Source organism: Pseudozyma flocculosa (genome assembly GCF_000417875.1).
Source record: "Pseudozyma flocculosa PF-1 unplaced genomic scaffold scaffold00009, whole genome shotgun sequence".
Lineage (NCBI taxonomy): Eukaryota > Fungi > Basidiomycota > Ustilaginomycetes > Ustilaginales > Ustilaginaceae > Pseudozyma > Pseudozyma flocculosa.
In genome coordinates this window covers 838,447-858,142 of record NW_006920877.1, presented here as the reverse complement: position 1 = coordinate 858,142, position 19,696 = coordinate 838,447, and the positions used below count along the sequence as shown (strand labels likewise).

General features: G+C 67.9%; 8 protein-coding genes across 8 annotated transcripts in view; 3 read left to right on the top strand and 5 right to left on the bottom strand.

Annotated features, from left to right (window-relative positions):
• PFL1_03221 (uncharacterized protein) overlaps nt 1-2,781 on the bottom strand; it is a gene marked incomplete at both ends in the record, with an annotated part of 8,520 nt that extends 5,739 nt beyond the window's left edge. Inside the window, one exon of the mRNA XM_007880736.1 lies at nt 23-2,781. Within this exon, the coding sequence (XP_007878927.1) occupies nt 23-2,781 (2,759 nt within the window). The remainder of the gene's footprint in view (nt 1-22) is intronic.
• Nucleotides 2,782-3,948: 1,167 nt separating this feature from the next.
• Nucleotides 3,949-5,673, bottom strand: PFL1_03220 (uncharacterized protein; the record flags this gene model as incomplete). Its single annotated transcript, XM_007880735.1, has 1 exon — nt 3,949-5,673. One exon carries the CDS (start codon nt 5,671-5,673, stop codon nt 3,949-3,951), a length of 1,725 nt encoding a protein of 574 aa, XP_007878926.1.
• Nucleotides 5,674-7,227: 1,554 nt separating this feature from the next.
• Nucleotides 7,228-8,029, bottom strand: PFL1_03219 (uncharacterized protein; the record flags this gene model as incomplete). The annotated part of the gene is made up of 2 exons (XM_007880734.1): nt 7,228-7,465; nt 8,016-8,029. 2 exons carry the CDS (start codon nt 8,027-8,029, stop codon nt 7,228-7,230), a joined length of 252 nt encoding a protein of 83 aa, XP_007878925.1.
• Nucleotides 8,030-8,767: 738 nt separating this feature from the next.
• Nucleotides 8,768-10,219, top strand: PFL1_03218 (uncharacterized protein; the record flags this gene model as incomplete). Its single annotated transcript, XM_007880733.1, has 1 exon — nt 8,768-10,219. The coding sequence occupies one exon, from the start codon at nt 8,768-8,770 to the stop codon at nt 10,217-10,219; it is 1,452 nt and encodes a 483-aa protein (XP_007878924.1).
• A 162-nt stretch (nt 10,220-10,381) lies between these two features.
• PFL1_03217 (uncharacterized protein) lies at nt 10,382-11,572 on the bottom strand (the record flags this gene model as incomplete). Its single annotated transcript, XM_007880732.1, has 2 exons — nt 10,382-10,531; nt 10,568-11,572. 2 exons carry the CDS (start codon nt 11,570-11,572, stop codon nt 10,382-10,384), a joined length of 1,155 nt encoding a protein of 384 aa, XP_007878923.1.
• A 2,068-nt stretch (nt 11,573-13,640) lies between these two features.
• On the top strand, nt 13,641-14,350 carry PFL1_03216 (uncharacterized protein; the record flags this gene model as incomplete). Its single annotated transcript, XM_007880731.1, has 2 exons — nt 13,641-14,135; nt 14,276-14,350. The coding sequence occupies 2 exons, from the start codon at nt 13,641-13,643 to the stop codon at nt 14,348-14,350; spliced, it is 570 nt and encodes a 189-aa protein (XP_007878922.1).
• Nucleotides 14,351-14,838: 488 nt separating this feature from the next.
• PFL1_03215 (uncharacterized protein) lies at nt 14,839-16,552 on the bottom strand (the record flags this gene model as incomplete). Its single annotated transcript, XM_007880730.1, has 2 exons — nt 14,839-15,092; nt 15,202-16,552. The coding sequence occupies 2 exons, from the start codon at nt 16,550-16,552 to the stop codon at nt 14,839-14,841; spliced, it is 1,605 nt and encodes a 534-aa protein (XP_007878921.1).
• A 472-nt stretch (nt 16,553-17,024) lies between these two features.
• On the top strand, nt 17,025-19,591 carry PFL1_03214 (uncharacterized protein; the record flags this gene model as incomplete). Its single annotated transcript, XM_007880729.1, has 3 exons — nt 17,025-19,178; nt 19,353-19,513; nt 19,552-19,591. The coding sequence occupies 3 exons, from the start codon at nt 17,025-17,027 to the stop codon at nt 19,589-19,591; spliced, it is 2,355 nt and encodes a 784-aa protein (XP_007878920.1).
• Nucleotides 19,592-19,696: the final 105 nt, after the last annotated feature.

Below are 19,696 nucleotides of genomic sequence, written 5' to 3'. Positions count from 1 at the left end.
CAGCGGCTGCGACACGAGCGACTGAGACCGGGGCATCAGCATCGCCGGCTGAGATGCTGCCCCGCCTGCACCGCCGCCGACGCCAGAGTCAATCGCCTCGTAGACGTCTGCGCCGCCCTGGCCCTTGCTGCGCGCCTGGGCAGCGGCGACGGCCGCCGGGTCGATGCCGTCCTCGGTGCCCCTGCGCGAGCCGGAGCGCGACGAGGGCTTGACGTAGGCCATGGCGTCGTTCGAGGCCGACAGGTGCACGCCGGTGCTGGTGACGGCGCTCGCGGTCGAGCTCGATCCGCGCCGATCCGGCGAGGCCCCCTTGACGGCAGTATCAACGACGGCGACGCCGCCATCGCCGTCGTCTTCTTCGTCGTCGTCCTCTTCCTCGGCCTGGTCGTCGCGGAGGGCATCGTGGGCCTGGTCGGGCTGCACGGCCCAGCTGTCCGGCGCCATCCAGCTCGAGCTGGCCGCCTGTCCGGCTGAGCTGGCACTCGACTTGCGCAGGCCGAGCAGCGAGGCGGCCGCCGCTGCCGCGTCGCTCGAAGGCGATGGGAAGTGGTAGCCCGTGGCCCTCGCGCTGCCGACATCCGGCGTCTGCATGCCCGGCGCCCACACGCCGCCGCTGCTTCCAGCGCCACCGCCGCCGCCGCCCACCGACCTGCCTCCGTTGGCCGCGCCTGCCTGGTCCGTTTTGGGCATGGGCAGCTGCGCAAATGACGTCTTGGGCGAGATGCCGCTGTGCGCCGACCGCAGGCTGTGGGCCGACGTCACGCTTCCCTTGCGGATGCTGGCATAGTCGGGCGTCGGGTGGTCGCCAGCATCCTTTCTCGCCTCGTCCGACCCAGCACCGGCCGATCCGCGACGCGGCAGGGAACCAGGCGATGCCGGACGTCCCTGTGCCTCGCGGAGGCTGCCCGAGACCCGGCGCAGCTGCTGGTGCTGCTGCGCCTCGACCAGGCTGATTCTCCGCAGGCCCGGGCGGTGCCACGGAGATTGCTGCTGCTGCTGCTGCTGCTGCTGCTGCTGCTGCGAAGACGACGACGACGACGGCGGCCGCACCTCGGACGATGCGAACGCAGTCGACGAGCTCGGCGAGGACGGCATATATCCCAGCCGGCCCGCACGTGAGGTGGCTCTCAGGCCCGGGTCGCTCGACTGGTGAGACGAGCCACCCCAGGTCGAGGCAAACGACGGCTGCCGCTGGTCGACCAGCGACGGGTAGGACGTCGATGGCGTGCGGTTCAGGTGGCCTTCGCTGCTCGCCGTCGTCGAGGCCGAGGCATCGGTGGGATGGCGCGGGCTGGACGGCATCGACGGCATCGACGGCATCGGTGGCATCGGCTCGTCCATCGGCCCCACCTGGCGGCTGCGCGACGTGTCGACGATGTCGTCGATCTGGTCAAAGTTGGTATCGAGCGAAAGCTCGACCTCTTCTGGCGGGACCGGCTTGGGCGGCGCCGCCCCCTCGCCATCGTCGTGCGTCTTTGTCCGGGAGCGGTGGTGCGGGATGACGCCCCGGATCCTCCGCCTCTCCTTGCGCAGCTGCTCCTGCCGCTGCTCCGCGTCAAACTCGTCCTCGAGGCTCTGCGCCTGCGGGACGCCGTCGAGCCTCGTAGCCATGACGGAGCGATCCCAGGGGTTCGGGTTGAACGGCGGCGAATGCAGCGAGACCATCGATGCGCCCGGCGTCAGGCCGCGCGTGCCGTGGTGCGACGTCGACGACGACGAGTGGGTGGCCGCCATCGCAGCCGCCGTTGGAGACGCATGCGACGAGTAGAAGCGGCTGGATCCGCTCGAGTCGAGCCAGGCCGCCGGGCGCAGCGGTTGCGGGGTCTGGTTGGCCGGGTACGACCGCACAGGCGGGACGGGCGGCGCCGAGGCTGGATCCGCGCCATGCTCGCGCCCCGCGTGGATGCTCGAGGCCTTCTTCTTGAGGAACTTGAACGGGTTCTTGGAGGACGACTTCTTCCCAAGGCTGGAGGGCGTCGTCTCCTTCTGCGCGCTGCCGCCGAGCGTGCTGGTCGAGGTGCTGGCCGACGGGGGCGTAGCGTGCCTCGCCAACGACGACGAGGAAGGCGAGTGGCCCAGACCGCCGGGGTCGCCGGGCGAGTTGAGAAAGCCGGTCGTGCTGCTGCCGCCGCCGCCGCCGCCGGGCTCTGTCCGCGTCCTGGCCCGAGGCTTCGGGGTCCGGCTCTCGGCGGACTGGAAGAGCCAGGGGCTGATGTCTTCCTGGTTGCCCGCCCTGGCGCCACCGGGCTGGCTGGGCCACGCATCGGCCGACTGATGGTTCGAGGTGCGCGAGATTACCTGGCTGAGCTCGTGGTCGTCCATGGGCGAGATGGACAGCTCGTCCTGGGCATCATCGGGGCGGACGTGCGATGACGAAGACGACGACGACGACATTGATGACGAAGAGGCTTGGTGGGACGGCGCCTGGCCGTAGCCGTTGCGCTGCTCGAGCGAATGTGACGAGGCATGGACGTAGCGGGGCGTGGGACGTGGCGCGCCAGGCGATGGCTGCGTGGCGGAAGCCGAGTAGCCGCGGTTGCGGGTGCCGTTCTGCTGCAGGTGGCGAGGCAAGGCCTGGGGTTGTGCGTGACCAGCGGGCTGCTGCTGCTGCTGCTGATGCTGCTGGCCGTCAGCCTGGTGGTGGTGGCGGTAGGGGAGGCGGGTGTAGGATGTGCTTTCGGTCTGTCGATGGCCCGTGGAGCCGCCGAGGTCGAGCGGATGCGGGCGGTGTCGTGGACCAGAGTCGTGCGGGGCGGTGGTGGGCCTAGGAGGCGGGGCCATGCTCCTCGTCGCCGCCTCCATCTAGCAGCCGGGTGGAGGAGGCAGCGGCGGCGGCAGGGCCCTCGGTGGGGCTGGGCAGGCCTAGCTGGGCCTCGTACCGGTGGCAAGGCGTCGGATGGGATGTGGTGGCGGCGATGTCGACAGCGGCAGCAGCAGCAGCAGCAGCGGCGGCGGTGGCGGCGATGGCAGCGATGCTGAAGGCGAGTCAGGGCACGAAAGGTGCGGCGCGGCGCGGCGCGAAGTCGAGCAGTCTCGGCCGTCCGGGTGCCGATGGCGGAATGGCTCCTGCTGTGTCGTCGTCTTCGTCGTCGTCGTCGTCGTCGTCGTCGTCGTCGAAGGCAGCAGCAGGACGACAGACAGAACGGGGCGATGATGATGGCGGTGGTGGTGGTGGTGGTGGTGGTGGCGATGGCCTGGCGTGTGCATGTGTACGTACCTACGCACGGCTGCGTTCCTGCAACGGGCGTCGAAGCCGAGAGCCGCGCCGGGCAGCCAGGCCAGGCCCACGTCTGGGGTCAGGGTACGGCCAGGCCAGGCTGCCTGCCAGCCAAGCCAAGCCAAGCCCAGTCCAGGCCTAGGGCCAAACGCGCCAGCCAGGGCCAAGGCAACCAACAAAGGTGGGGTCCAACCTGGCTCACCCGCTCGCCCGCTCGGCGCTGCCGGCCTCTGCTTGCCCGCCGCCCGCGCTGCTGGCGTTTGCATAGGCAAGGCTAGGCCAGCCCGCGGCACAAAACACAGGCAGGCCGGGGAAAAACGCATCTCGAAAATCAAGGCAAAATCCCCTCCTGCCTCGGCCGGCGCGGGCCTTCGCGTCTCGACCATCAACGCGCCCTCTGTCCAATCGTCGCGGCGCCCAAAGGCAAGGCAAGACAGGCAAGGCAGGCAGGCAAGGCTGGCAAGGCTGGCAGGCAAGACTCGTCTAGATGCGTGTATACGAGCGCCCCGCAGAGCGCCATCGTGAGATTTCGGTCGAGCGGGCAAACTGGCCCTGGGTCTTTTCTCGGGGGGGTCAACTGGCTTCTATAGTCGACGGGCCCAGAGGGGCGAATCTAGGGAGAGAAAGCGAGAGTCGGAGGGACACAGTGGGCAAGCATCGACGGCCGGGGCCCAACGAGGGGCAAGCACGGCTGATTGGCCGCGGGTCGCTCGGTGCTGCGCCGGCTCCGCTCAGATGAGGCCCTGGGCCTCGAGCAGGAGCACAATCGAGTGGGTAATCTCGGCCACGCTCTGCGTCGAAATGTCGACCACCAGGTCGGCGTCGGTGGGCGCCTCGTAGACGTCGTCGACGCCCGTGAAGCCCTTGATCTCGCCGGCGCGCGCCCGCGCGTAGCTCCCCTTGCGGTCCGTCGCCTCGCAAAACTCGAGCGGCGTGGCAACGTGGATGAGGAAGTAGTTGCCCGCGCCGCCCGTCTTGGTAATGACGTCGCGCGCAGCCGCACGCGAGCGCGCGTAGGGCGCGATCGGCGCCGCAATCACGGCCGCGCCGGCGCGCGTCAGCTCGGCGGCCACAAAGCCGATCCGCTGGATGTTCTTGTGGCGGTCCTCGGCGCTAAAGCCCAGCTCCGACGACAGCTCCGAGCGCACCGTCTCGCCCAGCAGCAGCGACACCGAGCGGCCGCCCTGTTCGTTGAGCTTGACCTGCAGCGCGCGCGCGATCTGGTCCTTGCCCGAGTTGTGCAGGCCCGTCAGGAAGAGCGTGAAGCCCTGCTGCGCCTTGGGCGGGTACGACTCGCGCAGCGTCTTGACCACCGACTCGTAGCTGAACCAGTCCGGGATGGCGGCGCCCGTCTTGAGCCGGCGGCGCAGCTCGGTGCCGCTGATGTCGAGCGTCGGCGTGCCCTTGGGCACCTCGTCGATGGGCTGGTACTCGTCGGTGCCCGGCAGGTAGGTCATCATCTGGAACGGCACCATCTCGATGCCCAGCTCGGCCGTGTGCTGCGTGACGAGCGTCTGGGCGTCGTAGGGCCCGTAGAAGTCGACGCCCTGCGAGTTCTTGCCCGGGCCGGCGTGGTCGCGCCCGACGATAAAGTGGGTCACGCCAAAGTTTTTGCGGATGATGGCGTGCCACAGCGCCTCGCGCGGTCCGCCCATGCGCATGGCGAGGGGCAGCAGCGCCAGCGTGGCCATGCCGTTGGGGTAGCGCGGCATCAGGCTCTGGTAGACGCGGACGCGCGTGTAATGGTCGACGTCGCCGGGCTTGGTCATGCCGACGACGGGGTGGATGAGGACGTTGGCCTGGCGCTGGCGGGCGGCGCGGACGGTGAGCTCGCGGTGGGCGCGGTGCATGGGGTTGCGCGTCTGGAAGGCGACGACCTTGCGCCAGGCAATCTTGGCAAAGTGCTGGCGCAGCTCGGCGGGCGTGTAGCGCAGCGCGACGTAGTCGTAGTACGAGGGCTTCGAGATGGCCTGGACGTTGCCGCCGACGTAGAACTGCTTGACGCTGCTGCGGAGGTAGGCGATGGCCGGGTGGGCGACGTCGTCGGAGCCAAAGACGGAGACGGCCTCGCGCACCTTGTCGACGGGGTAGAGGTCGGCGACGGTGAGGATGGCGATGGCGTTCTCGTCGCGCGGGTCGCGCAGCGTGACGCGGGCGCCGGGCGCGAGGGCGAGGGCGTCGATCTGGGCCTGGTCGACGTCGAGGGTGATGGGCATGGGGAAGAGGGAGCCGTCGGCGAGGCGCATATTGTCCAGGCAGCCGTCGTAGTCGGGCTTGGTCATGAAGCCCTCGAGCGGCGAGAAGCCGCCGTTGATGATGAGCTCGAGGTCGCACAGCTGGCGCTCCGAGAGCACAATCTCGGGCAGCTTGGCCGACTCCTGAAGCAGCTGGGCGGCGATGGGCGCATCGCGCGCGAGCAGGTCCTTGAGGACGCCTCCGTGGGGTGCGTTGGCCATCTTGTGCGCGTGGGTCGTGAGGTGGCGGTGGGGGGGTTGGAGCAGAGAGCAAAGAGAGAGACGGGGGTCGGGACAGGGGAGGTGGCGATGAGGGTGGTGAGGGTGGTAGTGGAAGGGAAGATGAAGGAGCGACCGACGGGCTGGAGGAAGAGTTTCTTCTCGGGGCCCACCGGCGCCCGAAGGAGAGCAGCAGCGGAGGGGCCAGGGAGCGAGGGAGCGTCAGTTGGCGAGAGATCTTCCTGCCTTGCCTGCTGGTGGCCGGCCACTCCTCGCGTGGGGGTCCGGGCCCAGCCTGACGGAGCAGCACGGACGGAGGGGCGGACGGGACGGTGCCCAACGCGCGGGCCGGCACAGCCTGGCAGGCGGCAGGCAGCAGGCAGCAGATCGACGTTGGGCCGCCATTTCAGCCGGCACCCTGGCTGCCTGCCTGGTCTGCCCGCCTGCCCGCTCGGCGCACGCACGCACGGTGCTGCAGTCGAGGATCACACCCGGCCATCAGCAGCTCAGCCCGACTGCGAGCTTGGCTCCTGCTTGGCCTGCCTGCTCGCCCTGCCCTGTCGTCGCATCCTGCGCTTGCACCGCTGAGAGCCAAAGCCAAGAGAAGCATGGTGCAGCAAGCAAAGCGGCGACGGTCGGGTTGGACGCCCAGACGACACTCGACGCCCGGGCCCTTTCGCCCGCCTTTCAGCGCGGCGTAACTCTGCGCTAGGGCTCGAGTTTCTTGCCCGGAAACCCTCGATCTGGACGGCAGGCAGGCAGGGGGGGCCACGCAGCAGCGCGCTCGACCAAGGGGCGTGCTGGAAGGATACGATGCATCACCGTCGGGCGGACGGGCAGGCAGCGAGGACGGCGCGGAGCGGCGGGTCGGTGGCGTGTGCTGTGGGGCGGATGGCGTGCTTGGCCGGGTCGGGCCGTCCGCCTAGGCTCTGCCTCTTCCCTGGCGCGATGCCGACGGCGTCCAAGCACAACCTCCACCTCGTCGTTCATCGGGCCGCTCGTCCTGGATCGGCGAATTCGACCGTCGAGTTTAGTTTTGCCCGATGATGCTGGGATCGAGGCAGGCAATCGGGCGAATCGGCGGCCTGGACCAGCAGCGTCATCGGGACTCCACCGTCCGCGGCCATCCGCACGCACCCCCTCTTCCATCTCCTGCGCCTCGACCTCCTCCTCCTCGACCGATCGTCCGAGTCGCACGGCGAACGACGAGCAGCTCTGCAGCCTATCGACAGAGGATCGACCTGGTCACGCACCATCCAAAAGCGGCAGTCAGGCGGTCGGGCAATGGCTCTGCCAGAGCTCGGCGCTACAGGCACCGCAGCCTGACTTCCGGTTGCGAGTGTCATCCCAAGCATCGCCCGAGCCGTCTCGGTCAGCGGTCCATCCTGGCAGCAAGCCATCCGGGCAGCGAAAGCTTTCTGTGCAAGGGCCGTATCATTTCTGGTTCCTGTCTCCGGCGACAGGGATGCCTCTCTCGGTGTGCAGCCGCGGCAACCCAATCTCACATGTGCGCCGGGCCGCCTATCGCCCAACCGCAGCCGTTTGGATCGGATGGGCCTAGTGGTCACGTCCGGTCTGCTTGCGGGCGTCCTCCTTGAGCTTCTCGATGTTGGAGGGATGTGTGAGGGTGTCGGCGGCCCAGTAGACCAGGAATGCGCCGAGGCCCAGGCCGAAGCCGGGGAAGAGGTTGCGGAACATGAAGCGGTGCGAGAAGACGGGGTGCTTGCGCCATGCCTCGCGCTTCGCCCACGGGTCTCGGTAGAGCTGCGACATGCTGTATGAGTGTGTGCCGTGTCTGGCTGCCTGCGTGATGGCCGTGACGGTAGCCGTCGAAGGTGAGGTTGGAGGCGGTGCGAGAGACGAGCCAGTAAGTGCGGCGAGCGAGACAAGTCAACAGGTCAGAAGAGCTCCGCGTCGAAGGGAAGAAGGGCTAGGCCAGAGACTCACGAGGTGGAATTGACGAGCGTGTGAGAAGGAAAGACAGGTGTCCTCGGACGCGGGCGATTCTCGAGGCTACGAGACGGTGCGGCCAGGAAGGTAGAAGACGACAAAGGATCAGCCACGCGACCGGCGTACCGGCGTGAAGGGGTGCAAGGGGAGGCCAGGGCAGCTCACCCGTTCTGCTGCACTGTCAAGATGACCCTTGTTCCGATGATCGATGGAAGAGGGAGCGCGCGGGTCGACGGAGAAGGGCGATGGTGATGACAACGAAGGTCGATGCCTGAGCGGTGAGGCCGGCCAACGCTGAGAGAGTGCCGGGCGTCTCCCGCGCCGACATCCACCGCCGCCTCCGACAGTGTCGGATCCGCGCGTGGCCAGTGGCAGTCGGAACCGCACCACCTCACCGGCTGGCTTCCATCGGGATCGGGAAGCGAACACATTCAGCCTGACCTGGCCCCATCCTGGCCCACGCGCTGCGATGGCCCGGCCGATCGACTGAAGTCTGCCTGCCCGCGCTGCAGGCCCCGCCCAGCCGGGATTTGGGTCGAGTCATTTGGGCGCGCCCGATCGGGTTTTCACGGCGGGGGGCGCATGGAATTTTTCCAAAGCGGCGTCACCGGATTGGCTCGACAAGAGGCAGGCAGGCGGACACGGCCACGGCCCGTCTCGGTCGCCCGAGCGAGCGACGGCCCATCTATCTCTGCCCCGCCCCCGCCGTCCCCCGCCCGGCCTGATAGATCCCTCTCCCGTCTCTCTCTTCCCTCCCTCCTTGTTCCACCACCATCACCACCTCGATCCATCTGCTCCTGCTGCCCACTCGACGACAACATCTTTCGTCTGTCGCATCGCACTCTCTCGCACCCGCTCGAAACAGCCCTCGACCCGCAAGCCCACGCCTAACCCCTTACCTGGCGGACCGCGCATCCTGCCCTCCCCCGCCCCCCCAATCCAGCGCATGTTTGTTCAGCAGACCCGCGACGACTACATCAGCGACTCTGTCTACAAGTCCGCCCTCGCCGCCTGATCTCACTCACAGCAACAGCAGTCACCCGCATCTTTAACTTCGAACAAAAGCAAACCAAACCAAGCCAGCCACCAGCTCCCTCCCCACCCTCGCAACCTCGCAAGCACAAGCACCACCGCCGCCGCCACCGCCATGATGCTCCTACCTTCGCTGCGATCCGGCCTCTGCAAGCACGCCCACGCCGGTGTCCCCGCCGCCCTGGCCTCTGCCGCCGCGTCCGCTGCCCGTCGCGGTCTGGCCACGCACGCCCCCGGCGCGCCCATCACCTTCACCCAGGCGCCCGAGTCCAAGCCCGCCACGCTCCACCTCAAGTCGGGCCACAGCTTCACGGGCAAGTCGTTTGGCGCGCCCCGCAGCGTCTTTGGCGAGACGGTCTTCACCACCTCGATCACCTCGTACACCGAGTCGCTCACCGACCCGTCGTACCAGGGCCAGATCCTCACCTTTACCCAGCCCCTCATGGGCAACTACGGCGTGCCCGACAACTCGTCGGCCAGCTCGCCCATCGAGCACCCGCAGGACGTCGACGTCGGCGCGTTCCTCGAGTCCAACAAGGTGCAGGCCGCCGGCGTCATCGTGTCCAACCTGACCGAGCGCTTCTCGCACTACCTCGCCCGCGAGTCGCTCGCCACGTGGTGCGCGCGCCACAACGTGCCGGGCATCTCGGGCGTCGACACCCGCGCCCTCACGTCGCTCCTGCGCGACCAGGGCTCCACCCTCGGCGCCATCCGCGTCGGCGACGGCCACGACCGCGCCCCCGCCCAGTCCGACTACGTCGACCCCATGTCGCTCAACCTCATCGACCAGGTGTCGACGCGCGAGCCCTACGTCATCCACCCAAAGGGCGGCGCCGCCGCCGCCCGCGCCCACGTCGCGCTGATGGACTTTGGATGCAAGGCCAACATCCTGCGCTCGCTCCTCCGCCGCGGCGCCAGCGTGACGGTGCTGCCCTGGTCGTACGACTTTAACCGCGTCCGCGACGGCTTCGACGGCCTCTTTCTCTCCAACGGGCCCGGATCGCCGTACTCGATCGAGCCGGCCATCGACATGACCAGGCGCGCCATCGCCGAGTGGGACCGCCCCATTTTCGGCATCTGCATGGGCAACCAGATCATCGGCCTCGCCGCCGGCGTCGAGGCCTACCGCATGAAGTTTGGCAACCGCGGCCACAACCAGCCCGTCGTTGCGCTCAAGAGCGCCGGCGATTTCGTCAAGCGCGGCCGCGTCTACATTACGTCGCAGAACCACGGCTACGCGCTGACGCCCGACGAGTCCAAGTGGCCGCAGGGCTGGCAGCCGTGGTTTGTCAACGCCAACGACTCGTCGGTCGAGGGCATCATCCGCACCGAGCTCGACGAGAAGCGCGCCATGGTGTGGGGCGTCCAGTTCCACCCGGAGCACGCCGGCGGGCCCGAGGACACCAACGGCATCTTTGAGGACTACGTCGAGGAGGTCGTCAAGATGAAGAAGCTGCGCGGCGAGGCCGTGGCGGGCCACGGCCTGCCCGAGGGCACCGCCGTGCGCACCGGCGCGCCCAGCTTCCCGCTGACCGAGTTTGGCACCGTCGGACAGATCCACATCTGATGCGGGCCGGCCTGTTGGCCCATCCCCGCCCCGCTGTACATATACGCGTACCCGCGTCGTTTTCCCGCATCGACCTCCCCATCCGTCGTCGTGCGCTTGTAACACCGCCGACGATGGGAAAAGCATTAGCATTCTTCCCACTGTGCCCCTTGCCCGCCGCATCTAGAGCAGTCCCAGTACGACGTCTTGGACCATTGCGACGAGCCGCCTCTGGGCGTCGGGATCGTCGACCTTGTGGTTGCCGCCCTCGAGGATGCGCGCCTGGAACGGCTGCGTCGCCGCGTCTGCTGGGGCGAGGAGCGAGTTCCACCTCTGAACGATGGCGTGGGGGTCGGCGGGAGGGTGGACGTACTCGTCGCGGTCCGACATGATGGCGAGCATGCGTAGCGTCGACGCCTCGTCGTTTCCGCCCTGGCTGCCGCGGCGATGGGAAGCGGCGACGACGAGGTTGCGCAGCGCCGCCCCCATGGTCCTGCGACGTGGCTGCGTCGAGACGATCTCGTCGTCCGACAGGCTCGACGAGAAGAGATCGTCGTCGCCGCCCCGGTCGTACAGGGACGTGAAGCGGTAGGCGGTAAAGGCGGATGTGAGCGCGGCTTTCGAGTTGCCGCCCGTTGTCGTTGTCTGGCCGTCCTTGTCGTCGTCGTCGTCGTCGTCGTTGTCGATTGCGACGGCGGCGGCGGAGGTGGTGGCAAAGGGATCGGTGGGTGGGAGCACGTCGTCGTTTTGACTCGACGACCACGACGACGACGAAAACAGACGAGCGAGGACCTCGCCGCCCTTTCGCTGCTGCACCAGTGTGCGGGCGTGCTGCATCCTCTGGTCCCACTCTTTCCTCTGCTCGTCGTCGGCGAGCTGGGAGCGCCTCCACTCGTAATCCTCGCGATCGCTGACGGGAGCCTGGAGGATGGCCGCGTCGACCTTTGTGCTGTCATCCTCTGTCCTCGCCTGGCTGAGGAGGAAGGTGACGACGTCCTGGCATCCAGTCGAGTGACCCATGATAACGACCTTTCCATGCGCTTTGGCGGGCGAGCGGCGGAGGTGGGCGAGGCAGCGTGCGAGTTCCTGGGCGTCGCCCTCGAGCGTCGCCAGGCCCCACCCGGACATGTTGGACGTGAGCAGCGGCTGGACGAGCGAGAAGCCGTGCGCGTGCAGCATGGGCACGAGGAGGGCGAGGTAGGGCACCGAGGCCAGCGTGTCCGTCAGTCCGGGCACAAATACGAGCGTGTGCGGCGACGACGGCGAGCTGTCGTGGTAGCTCAGCGTCGTCGGCGTGCGCTGGTAGAGCGATAGCACGCCCGGTATGCCCGGAGGCGTGTCGGCGGCGCTCGCGGCGCTCAAAGGGGTCGACATGGCTGACGCCAAAGGCCGAGCTGGTGGCCGAGCTGGTGGCGGTGGTGGTGGTGGTGGTGGTGGTGGTGGTGGTGGTGGTGGTGGTGGCCGTGGTGGTGGTGGTGGCCGTGGTGGTGGTGGTGGCCGTGGTGGTGGTAGCGGTGGTGGTAGCGGTGGTGGTAGCGGTGGTGGTAGCGGTGGTGGTAGCGGTGGTGGTAGCGGTGGTGGTAGCGGTGGTGGTAGCGGTGGCGGCAAGAAGGCCGCTCCCCGCTGCCAACTTGACGACGGCCCGAGGTGGAGGAGCAAGACGACGCTCGGACCACGTCGACGACGTCGTGGGCCAGGCCCGTTTCTCGGGCGACAACGACGACGACGAGTTGGGTGGCCACCTTGCTCTATGGCCGCAACCCATCGCCAGGCCCTCGCAGGCGTGACCACGGACGGATCCCCCTGCCTCTTTCCCTATTCGATGCACCTCGCTCCATCGGTCCGCTCCCGCGTGCACAGGTCGGGCGGGGTTCCGACGATGCGTCGATGGCGAGGCAGGGGCGGTATGAAAGCCTGGCCGTGCCGTGCCGTGCGGCCCGTGCCGGTATCGGGCGTCGAAACACCGCCCAGCAGCATGCATCCACGCTTGCTTGCTTGCTTGCTTGCTTGCTTGCTTGCTTGCTTGCTCGCGGCCGACGCGGCACGAGGCCTTTTGCCTGGCTGCCCGTGTTGCTCCGGCCAGCCCGTTTTGTACATACAGCACTCCAGCGCTGTGGGCGCCATGCTGTTGATGCCGCCATCCATCCAGTCGGCGTGTCGTCGTCGCCATCACCTCACGGCGGCCCTCGTCACAAGCACCGATGCTCCGCCTCACAAAACATGACGATGGTGCGCCCGAAAGGACAAATAATGCCGATCCGTCGCCTGCCCGCGGTGACCCAAACTACCCCGGCCCTCGCCCCGGTGGGCGCTGCGGGCTGGCTGAAGAAATTATTTTTAGAGGGCCGGCATCTTGCATCTGCGACGCCGTGGGGGCTGGCTGGCCGTGGGCTGGCGGGCTGGCGGGCTGGCGGGCGGGCGGACGGGCTTGAGACGCCGAGCCGTCGGTGCGCCGACGTTTCGGCTGCGCCCTCCTGTCGCCCTCCGGCCCCTTGCTTCAGCCCCCACCCTGGCCTAGCCTGCACCCTCCTTGCTTGCTGCCCTGCTCGCACCGGCGGCCACCACAGTTAGCCTTCTCCCGTCGTTGCATCACTCGTCAGCAGGCGGGCGAGCACCGGGAGGAGCCGAACGAGCAAGCGGGCGTCGACAACGGCAAGGAGCGACACGGGCGCGCCCGAGGCCTGGCGAGACCGACCTGCCGTGCGTCAGCCTGGCCTGGCCTGGCCTGGCCTCCTTCCTGACTGACACCGAATTCGAGGGTGCTCGCCGTCGCCGGCGCCGTCGCCGCTGCCGGGCGGCCACATGTTGAAGTCACGCCGCACGGCAGCCATGCACAGGACTACTGCTTTGTACAACAGGACAGCGGATGACAAGCAAGCGGTGGCGGAAGCAACATACACATGCACCGACCCGCCGATGCGCAGGCGGGGAGGCAGGTCGAGTCGGATGCATCTCCGCGCCGGCCTCGTTTCTTTGCGGCCGCGATCCTTTGCTTCGGTTGCCTGCTTGCTTGCTTGCTTCTATCTTTGGAGCATCACCTCGCGCTGCCCCACCGTAGCGTGCCGACCCTCGAATCTCCCGGCCTGCCTGCCTCCCAAACAAAGGTTGCCTTGGGTCCGGGCGGGTGGGCAGGCAGGGCAGGATGTCGGGACCCCGCTTTCCACCTCGACCGCCGCACGTCGTGCGTGGCGGTGCTTGCTGTCTGTGGTCGCAGGACGCCGTCCCTTTCATCGAGACGGCTCATCGAGGTCGGCTTCGCTATAGATACAACCGCTGCCTCCCCCCTCCCCCCTCCCTGTCTTGCCATCGTCACCGCCTCCACCACGTCGTACTACCACCAGCATCACCACTTCATCCTGCGGCACCCTGCCGGCTCCTCGTCCCGACCACGCCCGTACGACCGGCATCGTACCGCCCATCCCTCTCCGCGACGTGCCTCACAATGAAGCTGCCGCGTCCGCTCCTCTGCCTCCCATCCTCTCCCCGGCCGCCGCCGCCGCCGCTGCTCCTGCTGCTCCTCCTTGCGCTGCTGGTGCTGCCACTGCCGCCCTCGGTATCGGCATACAAGCCCACGGACCGATGCGGCGGCTCAAAGATGTACTACACCCCGCTCCTCTCGAGCGACACCAGGGGCGAGTTTGGCGTGTGCGACAGTTCGTGCCACCCCATCGTCGTGCCGCCTCGCACCGCTCCTGCTCCCCATCGCTCCACCACAAAGGCGAAACGAGGACACCTCCGTCGTCTCGACACCGCCAGCCCCACGACGACGACGACGACGACGGCAGTGTCGCGGTGCGATACGACAAAGACGTTGCCGGAAGACGACCTGGATCCGGAGCAGTACGGCGACAAGTTCCCGTTCCACATGCGTACCTGCTGGATCCGCTCTGGTGCCGCCCGCGACGATCTCAAGGCCGCACAGCGCTGGTTTGAACAGGTGCGTACTCCAACCCCCGCCGCCGCCCTCGTCGTCGTCCCTGGTTGCGCTCCCGCGAGGTGTGGCGCGCCACAAGTCTGACCGACCGACCGACGATTCCACCTCCTCTCCCCCGATGCACGACGACGACGGCAAAACAGGCCTGCCAGGAGGCCCAGGGCATCTTTACCAACCCCTTCTTCAAGACTTGGCTCGACGACGGCAAAAAGCCCTGACCAGCGAGCGGCCAGCAGCAGCGGCGGCGGCCTCTGCATTGTCCAAGATGGCCCCGTCGGCCTCGTCGCCGGGTTGCAAGGATTCCCCGCCCGATCGTGTCGGTCCAGGCTGGTCCCGGACCGATCCCCCCGTCCCCCCTTCCATCTTTCCCCCTCTCCGCTCCGTTCCGTTCTGCTCCGTCCGATCCGCATCGCATCCCTCCTCCTCCCTCGCATCTGTACCATCACCAGCAACCGCACCGCCCAGCAGCACCCGTCACCGCATCGCACCTCGTCTCCCACTTCCATCGACTGTACACTACCTCTTCTCCCCAGGTCCCCCATACGCCACGAGCAGCATCGCACGTCTCCACGTCGCCTCGCCTTCGCCTTGGGCATAGATTGAGCCGTCTTCCATGCCGTCTAGTCGGATTAGCAAGGTCTGGTGGGCTTAGTCCAAGGCCGGGACCAGGGGGGCCCGGGCTCAGGCTGCGCCTCGGGGCTCGGGGCTACCGCGGACCGTACCCGGAGCTCTTGACGTTGGCATACTGCCCGCCCAGTCCGGCGCTTGGCCGCACGGGGATGCCAGACGAGACGGTGCGCGGCCCAGACGCAGAGGAAGACGTGGTGCGCGCGCTGGCGCTCGAGGCCGAGGTCGACGAGGGAGAGGGCCGGCCCCTCCCTATCCCGCTGCCCCGCGTCGAGGCTCGTGCCGTCGTCGCCGTCGTCGTCGTGCTCGTCGCGGAACCGGCCGCCGGTCGGGCTGAAGCGCGAGAAGAACGGGAGCGAGCAAAGGGCGAGCATGAGTCAGTCTCCACCCTCTCGGCCCTGGGCCCACAGGCCCGAACCCGGCAGCCCCTGTCACTACTCACCTATCGCGCCTCGACCCCTCGTCGACGCCGTCGCACCGGCACCGGTCGAGATGCCGCGAGTAAGGGCACCCCTCGTCGCGACGCCCGCGCCCCTCGCCGACCCGCCTCTCCCTCTCCCGCGTCCCGCCGTGCCCCTCTCGCCGGCTAGCCTCTGTGCCTCTGCTCTCCTTTCCCGCTCCTCCTCTTCGAGCCTCGCCCTTCTCTCGGCCTCCTGCTCCGCCTGCCGTTGCGCCTCCTCCCTGGCCGCCGCCTCGGCCTGCAGCCTGCGCGTCTCGCGCTCCTGGAGCTCCATCTCGAGTTTGTGCACCTCCTGTGCGTCGCCCGTGGCGCCCTTCCAGCCGCCGTCGTGGAGCAGCTGCTGCGTGCGCTCCGTGTTGCGCAGCTGGTCGATGTAGATGTTGAGCAGGTCGTCGGTATCGGTGAGGCGGCGCGAAAAGGCCCCAATCTCGCCCGCGGCGCCCCGCAGCATCGTCTCGTAGGCGCTGAAGACGGCATTGAGCCGCTTGAGCTCGTGCAGCTGCCGCGATATCTGGTCGGGCGTCTCGCGCGCCGCGCTGCCGTTGGCGCTGGCACCGTTGCCGGCGGACGCGCCGGGGGACGTTGCGTTGACGCCGGCGGCGCCGTCCCTGTCGTTGTGGCCGTCATTTTTGCCGCCGCCGCCGCCGCTGCCCTTGCCCAGGATGGCCTCGCGAAGAAAGGTGTCGTCGCCATCGCCGCCGCCCTCGTCGTAGTTGTCGTCATCATCATCGGCGGCGGCGGCGGCATGCTGGCTCGCAGCGGATGCCATTGGTCGGACATCGAGCTCCTCTTCGTCGTCATCGTCCTGTCCCGCCGATGCTGCTGATCCCGCCGCGGCCTGGCCGGCGCGCTGCTGCTGCTGCTGCTGCTGCTGCTGCTGCTTTGGTTGTGCGGTGGGCAGGCCTGGCTTGGCAAATAGGCTGAACCTGGGCCGATTGGTACGGCCTGCCGCGCCAGAGACGGGAGGGGCAGTGGACGATGTGCTGGAAGCAGCGGCGGCGTCTTCTCGGTCTTGGTCGATGTCCTGGAGGAAGCGCATCTTTGAGCGCGCCTTTACGGAAGCGTTGGAGTCGAGGACGGCTGCGGCGCCCCAGCTCGGGCGCGGGCGGCTGGACGAGGCGGTGGGTCTGTTGGACGTGGCGGCATTGATGGCGAGAGGTCTGTGTTGGTGGGAGGCTAGGGGCGTGTCTGCGAGGTCTAGGCCTTGCATGGACGTGTCGAGGAGCCCACCGGGCGAGAGTGACTGGTCGAGGAGGCCGGGCGAGGTGGCCGTTGCCGGCTGGGCGCGCGGGCGTTGGCGCGCCGAGGGCGGCGTCTGTGGTGTTGCCGGCATGGCGGGCGAGGCGAGCGGGCGGGCGGAGGGGCGAAGAAGCGGGACGATGTCAGAGGAGTGCGGGCAGCTGTGCTGCGTGGGACGCGACGCTGTGTGCGCGGAGGGGTCGATGTGGCGTGGCGGTGGTGGTGGCGATAGTGGTGGCGGTGGTGATGGCGGTGAGGCTGGATGGACGGCGTGTTGGCCCTGGCCTGGCCTGGCCTGCCATCTGGCGGCGAGCAACACACAACACAGCGAGAGCGCGTTTTGGCGGCCCTCTGACCTGCCACGCGCTGCCCGTGTCCCGCGCGAGAAGTCAAAGAGTCGAGGGCGCGCGCACAGACCCAGGACCCTACCTTGCCTCGTGGCGCCTTTGCTCGTCTTCTCGCCGTGCTCAGCATCGCCTGCTCCTCCTCCCCACACCGCCACCACCACGGTCCATCCTAGCATCGACTGCATCTGCATCACTGCCACAACCGCCACGCTCGCGACCATGACAGACGCCATGCAGCCCGCAGCAGATCAACATTCACCACAACAACCACCACCAACCTCACAGCCCCCCGTACCCGCGGACCGCAACCGGCACTCGTCCGTCGACTTCTCCACCGCCCTCTCCATCTGGCGTGACATCAACCTCACCGACCTCCAATCCTCCCTCGCCGCAACCGCTCCAGCCCTCCTCGACGCGCAAAAGGCTGCCGTCGTCAACCGCAAGAAGCTCGCAGAACAGACCCGCGACTTTAAAAAGCAGCCCGACGACGCAAAGCTAGACGCCATCAAGCCCCTCCTCAAGGCCTACCAGGCAGAGATCGACACCCTCACAAAGCGCTCAAAGCTCGCCGAAAACGCATTTCTCAACGCACACTCGGCTCTCGTCGCCGCTCCCGATCCATACCCGCTCCTCGAAATCGTCCTCGACCAGGCCGCCGCCCTCGCCGACCTCGACTCCGCAAAGGCCGAAAACGTCCGCCTGCGCCGAGAAAACGCCGAGCTCAAGGCGAGCGCAGCCAGGCGCAGCGACGGCGAGCACGAGGCAAAGCGGCTGCAGCAGCGCGTGGACCAGCTCGAGTCCGAATCCGAACGGCGGCTCGCCGAACGCACCGACGCCGTCGAAAAGGAGGTCTCGGCGCGCTGGGACGAGCGCATCCGCAACCTCCAGGAGCGCGAGCGCGACCTCGCCCAGTCGCTGCGCGTCGCCCAGGAGCAGCTCCAGGAGCTCAAGACGCGCGACGAGAGCGCCACCGCCCGCCTCCTCGAGCAGGGGCAGGAGGCCGACGACCGCGAGACGCGCGGCAAGCTCGCGGAAATCGAGCTCGTCTCGCGCGACCTCGAACGCGCCCAGTCGCGCGTCGAGAGCGTGGAGCGGCGCAACGAGCAGCTCCGCGCCGAGATCGAGTCGATCCGCAGCGGCAGGGACGACGACGACCGCGTCGATCGACTCGCAAAGGAGCTCGCACAGCGCGAAGCCCGCATCGCGCAGCTCCAGGAGCTCATCGAGAGCGAGCAGCGGTCGCTCCAGGGCGTGCGGGACCAGGCCGCACGCTCGGCTGACGAGGCCGCCAAGGCGCAGAGGGATCGCGAGGCCGAGGTCGAGTCGCTCAGGGCCAGACTCGCCCGCTGCGCCGACTACGACGACATCAAGCGCGAGCTCGACATTGTCAAGATGGTCGAGTTCTCCAACGAATTCGGCGACGATGACGACGATGGCGATGTCAATGACAACAATGACGAGAGGGACGCAGGCAACGAGGCCCGGTCGAATGGCAACGGGCAGGACTGGAACAAGTCGGGCGCCGCCAAGCCGCTCGAGGCGCTGCTGCTCGACAAGAACCGCAAGCTGCAGGATCAGCTGACGAGCCTGCGCGTGGCCCACAACGAGCTCAGCACCGCCAGCACCGCATCGAGCGGCGAGCTCGACCGGCTCAAGAGGGAGGTGGCCAGACTGCAGGCGCTCACCGAGAAGCTCGAAAACGACCTCGTCTCGATCGGCGGTGGCGGCGGCAGAAGCGGTGGCAGCGAAACGCCCGGCGCAGAGCCTGCAGCGGCGAGATCAGCATCGGCTTCGGCTGCGATGAGCGCAGAAGAGGCGCTGGCCGAGATGGACCGCATCGCCGCTTCCCCGTCCAGATCGTCCACACAGCAGCAGCAGCAGTCGCAGTCGCAGCTGGCGACGCAACCTACAAGCGCCGGTGCAACGACTCCCTCGACACCTCGTCAAGCCCCACCGTCCTCGACGCCATCTTCGGGCGCGGACACGTCGATCCTGCCCATCATCACGTCGCAGCGCGACCGGTTCCGGGCGCGCAACGCCGAGCTGGAAGAGGAGCTGCGCAAGCAGTTTACCACGATCTCGGAGCTCCGCAACGAGATCAAGACGCTGCAGGCCGACAACCTGGGCCTGTACGAGAAGCTGCGGTACCTCCAGACGTACGGCGGCGGGGGCAACGGCAGCGGAGGGGCAGAGGGGAGCAACGGGTCGGCGGTGAGGATCGCCATGGGCGAGTACCCGCCGCCTCAGCGCGGTGGCGCAGCTGCGGGCGCAGATCTGAGCGCCGTGGGCGTCGCGAGACGTACGAGCGCCGACGAAAAGTACCGGCTGCGCTACGAGGAGAGCATGAACCCCTGGGAACGGTTCAAGGGTCGCGTGAGTGTCTTGTCCGTTCCCAGTAGCCTTTGGTCCTTCTTCAGCGATCAACCAGCACCACATCTGTGGATGCTGTCCAAGATTGTGAGGGGAAAAACGGCTGACCGACCGTCTCTTTTTGGCATCGTCAACGTGTGCACGGCCCGGCGTGGCGTGGCGTGGGGGCGAAAACAGGAACAAACACGAGCGATTTCATCAATGACGCCACCGGAGCGGCTGCTGCACATGCTCACCCGACTCGTGCTGAGCCACCGACGTATGCGCCTCCTCTTTCTCCTCTACGCCTTCTTCCTCCATGCCATGGTGTTCGCCATGCTCTTTGAAATCGGTCACAGGTCAGTCTGCCCCACTCTTTCAATCTCTGTCATGGCAGACAACGTGTCGCTGATGTCATCCCAACACCGGCCGGGTGACTCCTCCCCCCCCCCCCCCCCCCTNCGCGACTCTCAACGTCTAACGTGCGCCAACTCGTTACGTACGTACCNCTTCGTCCGTACAACCTTCGGTACTACTTCTCC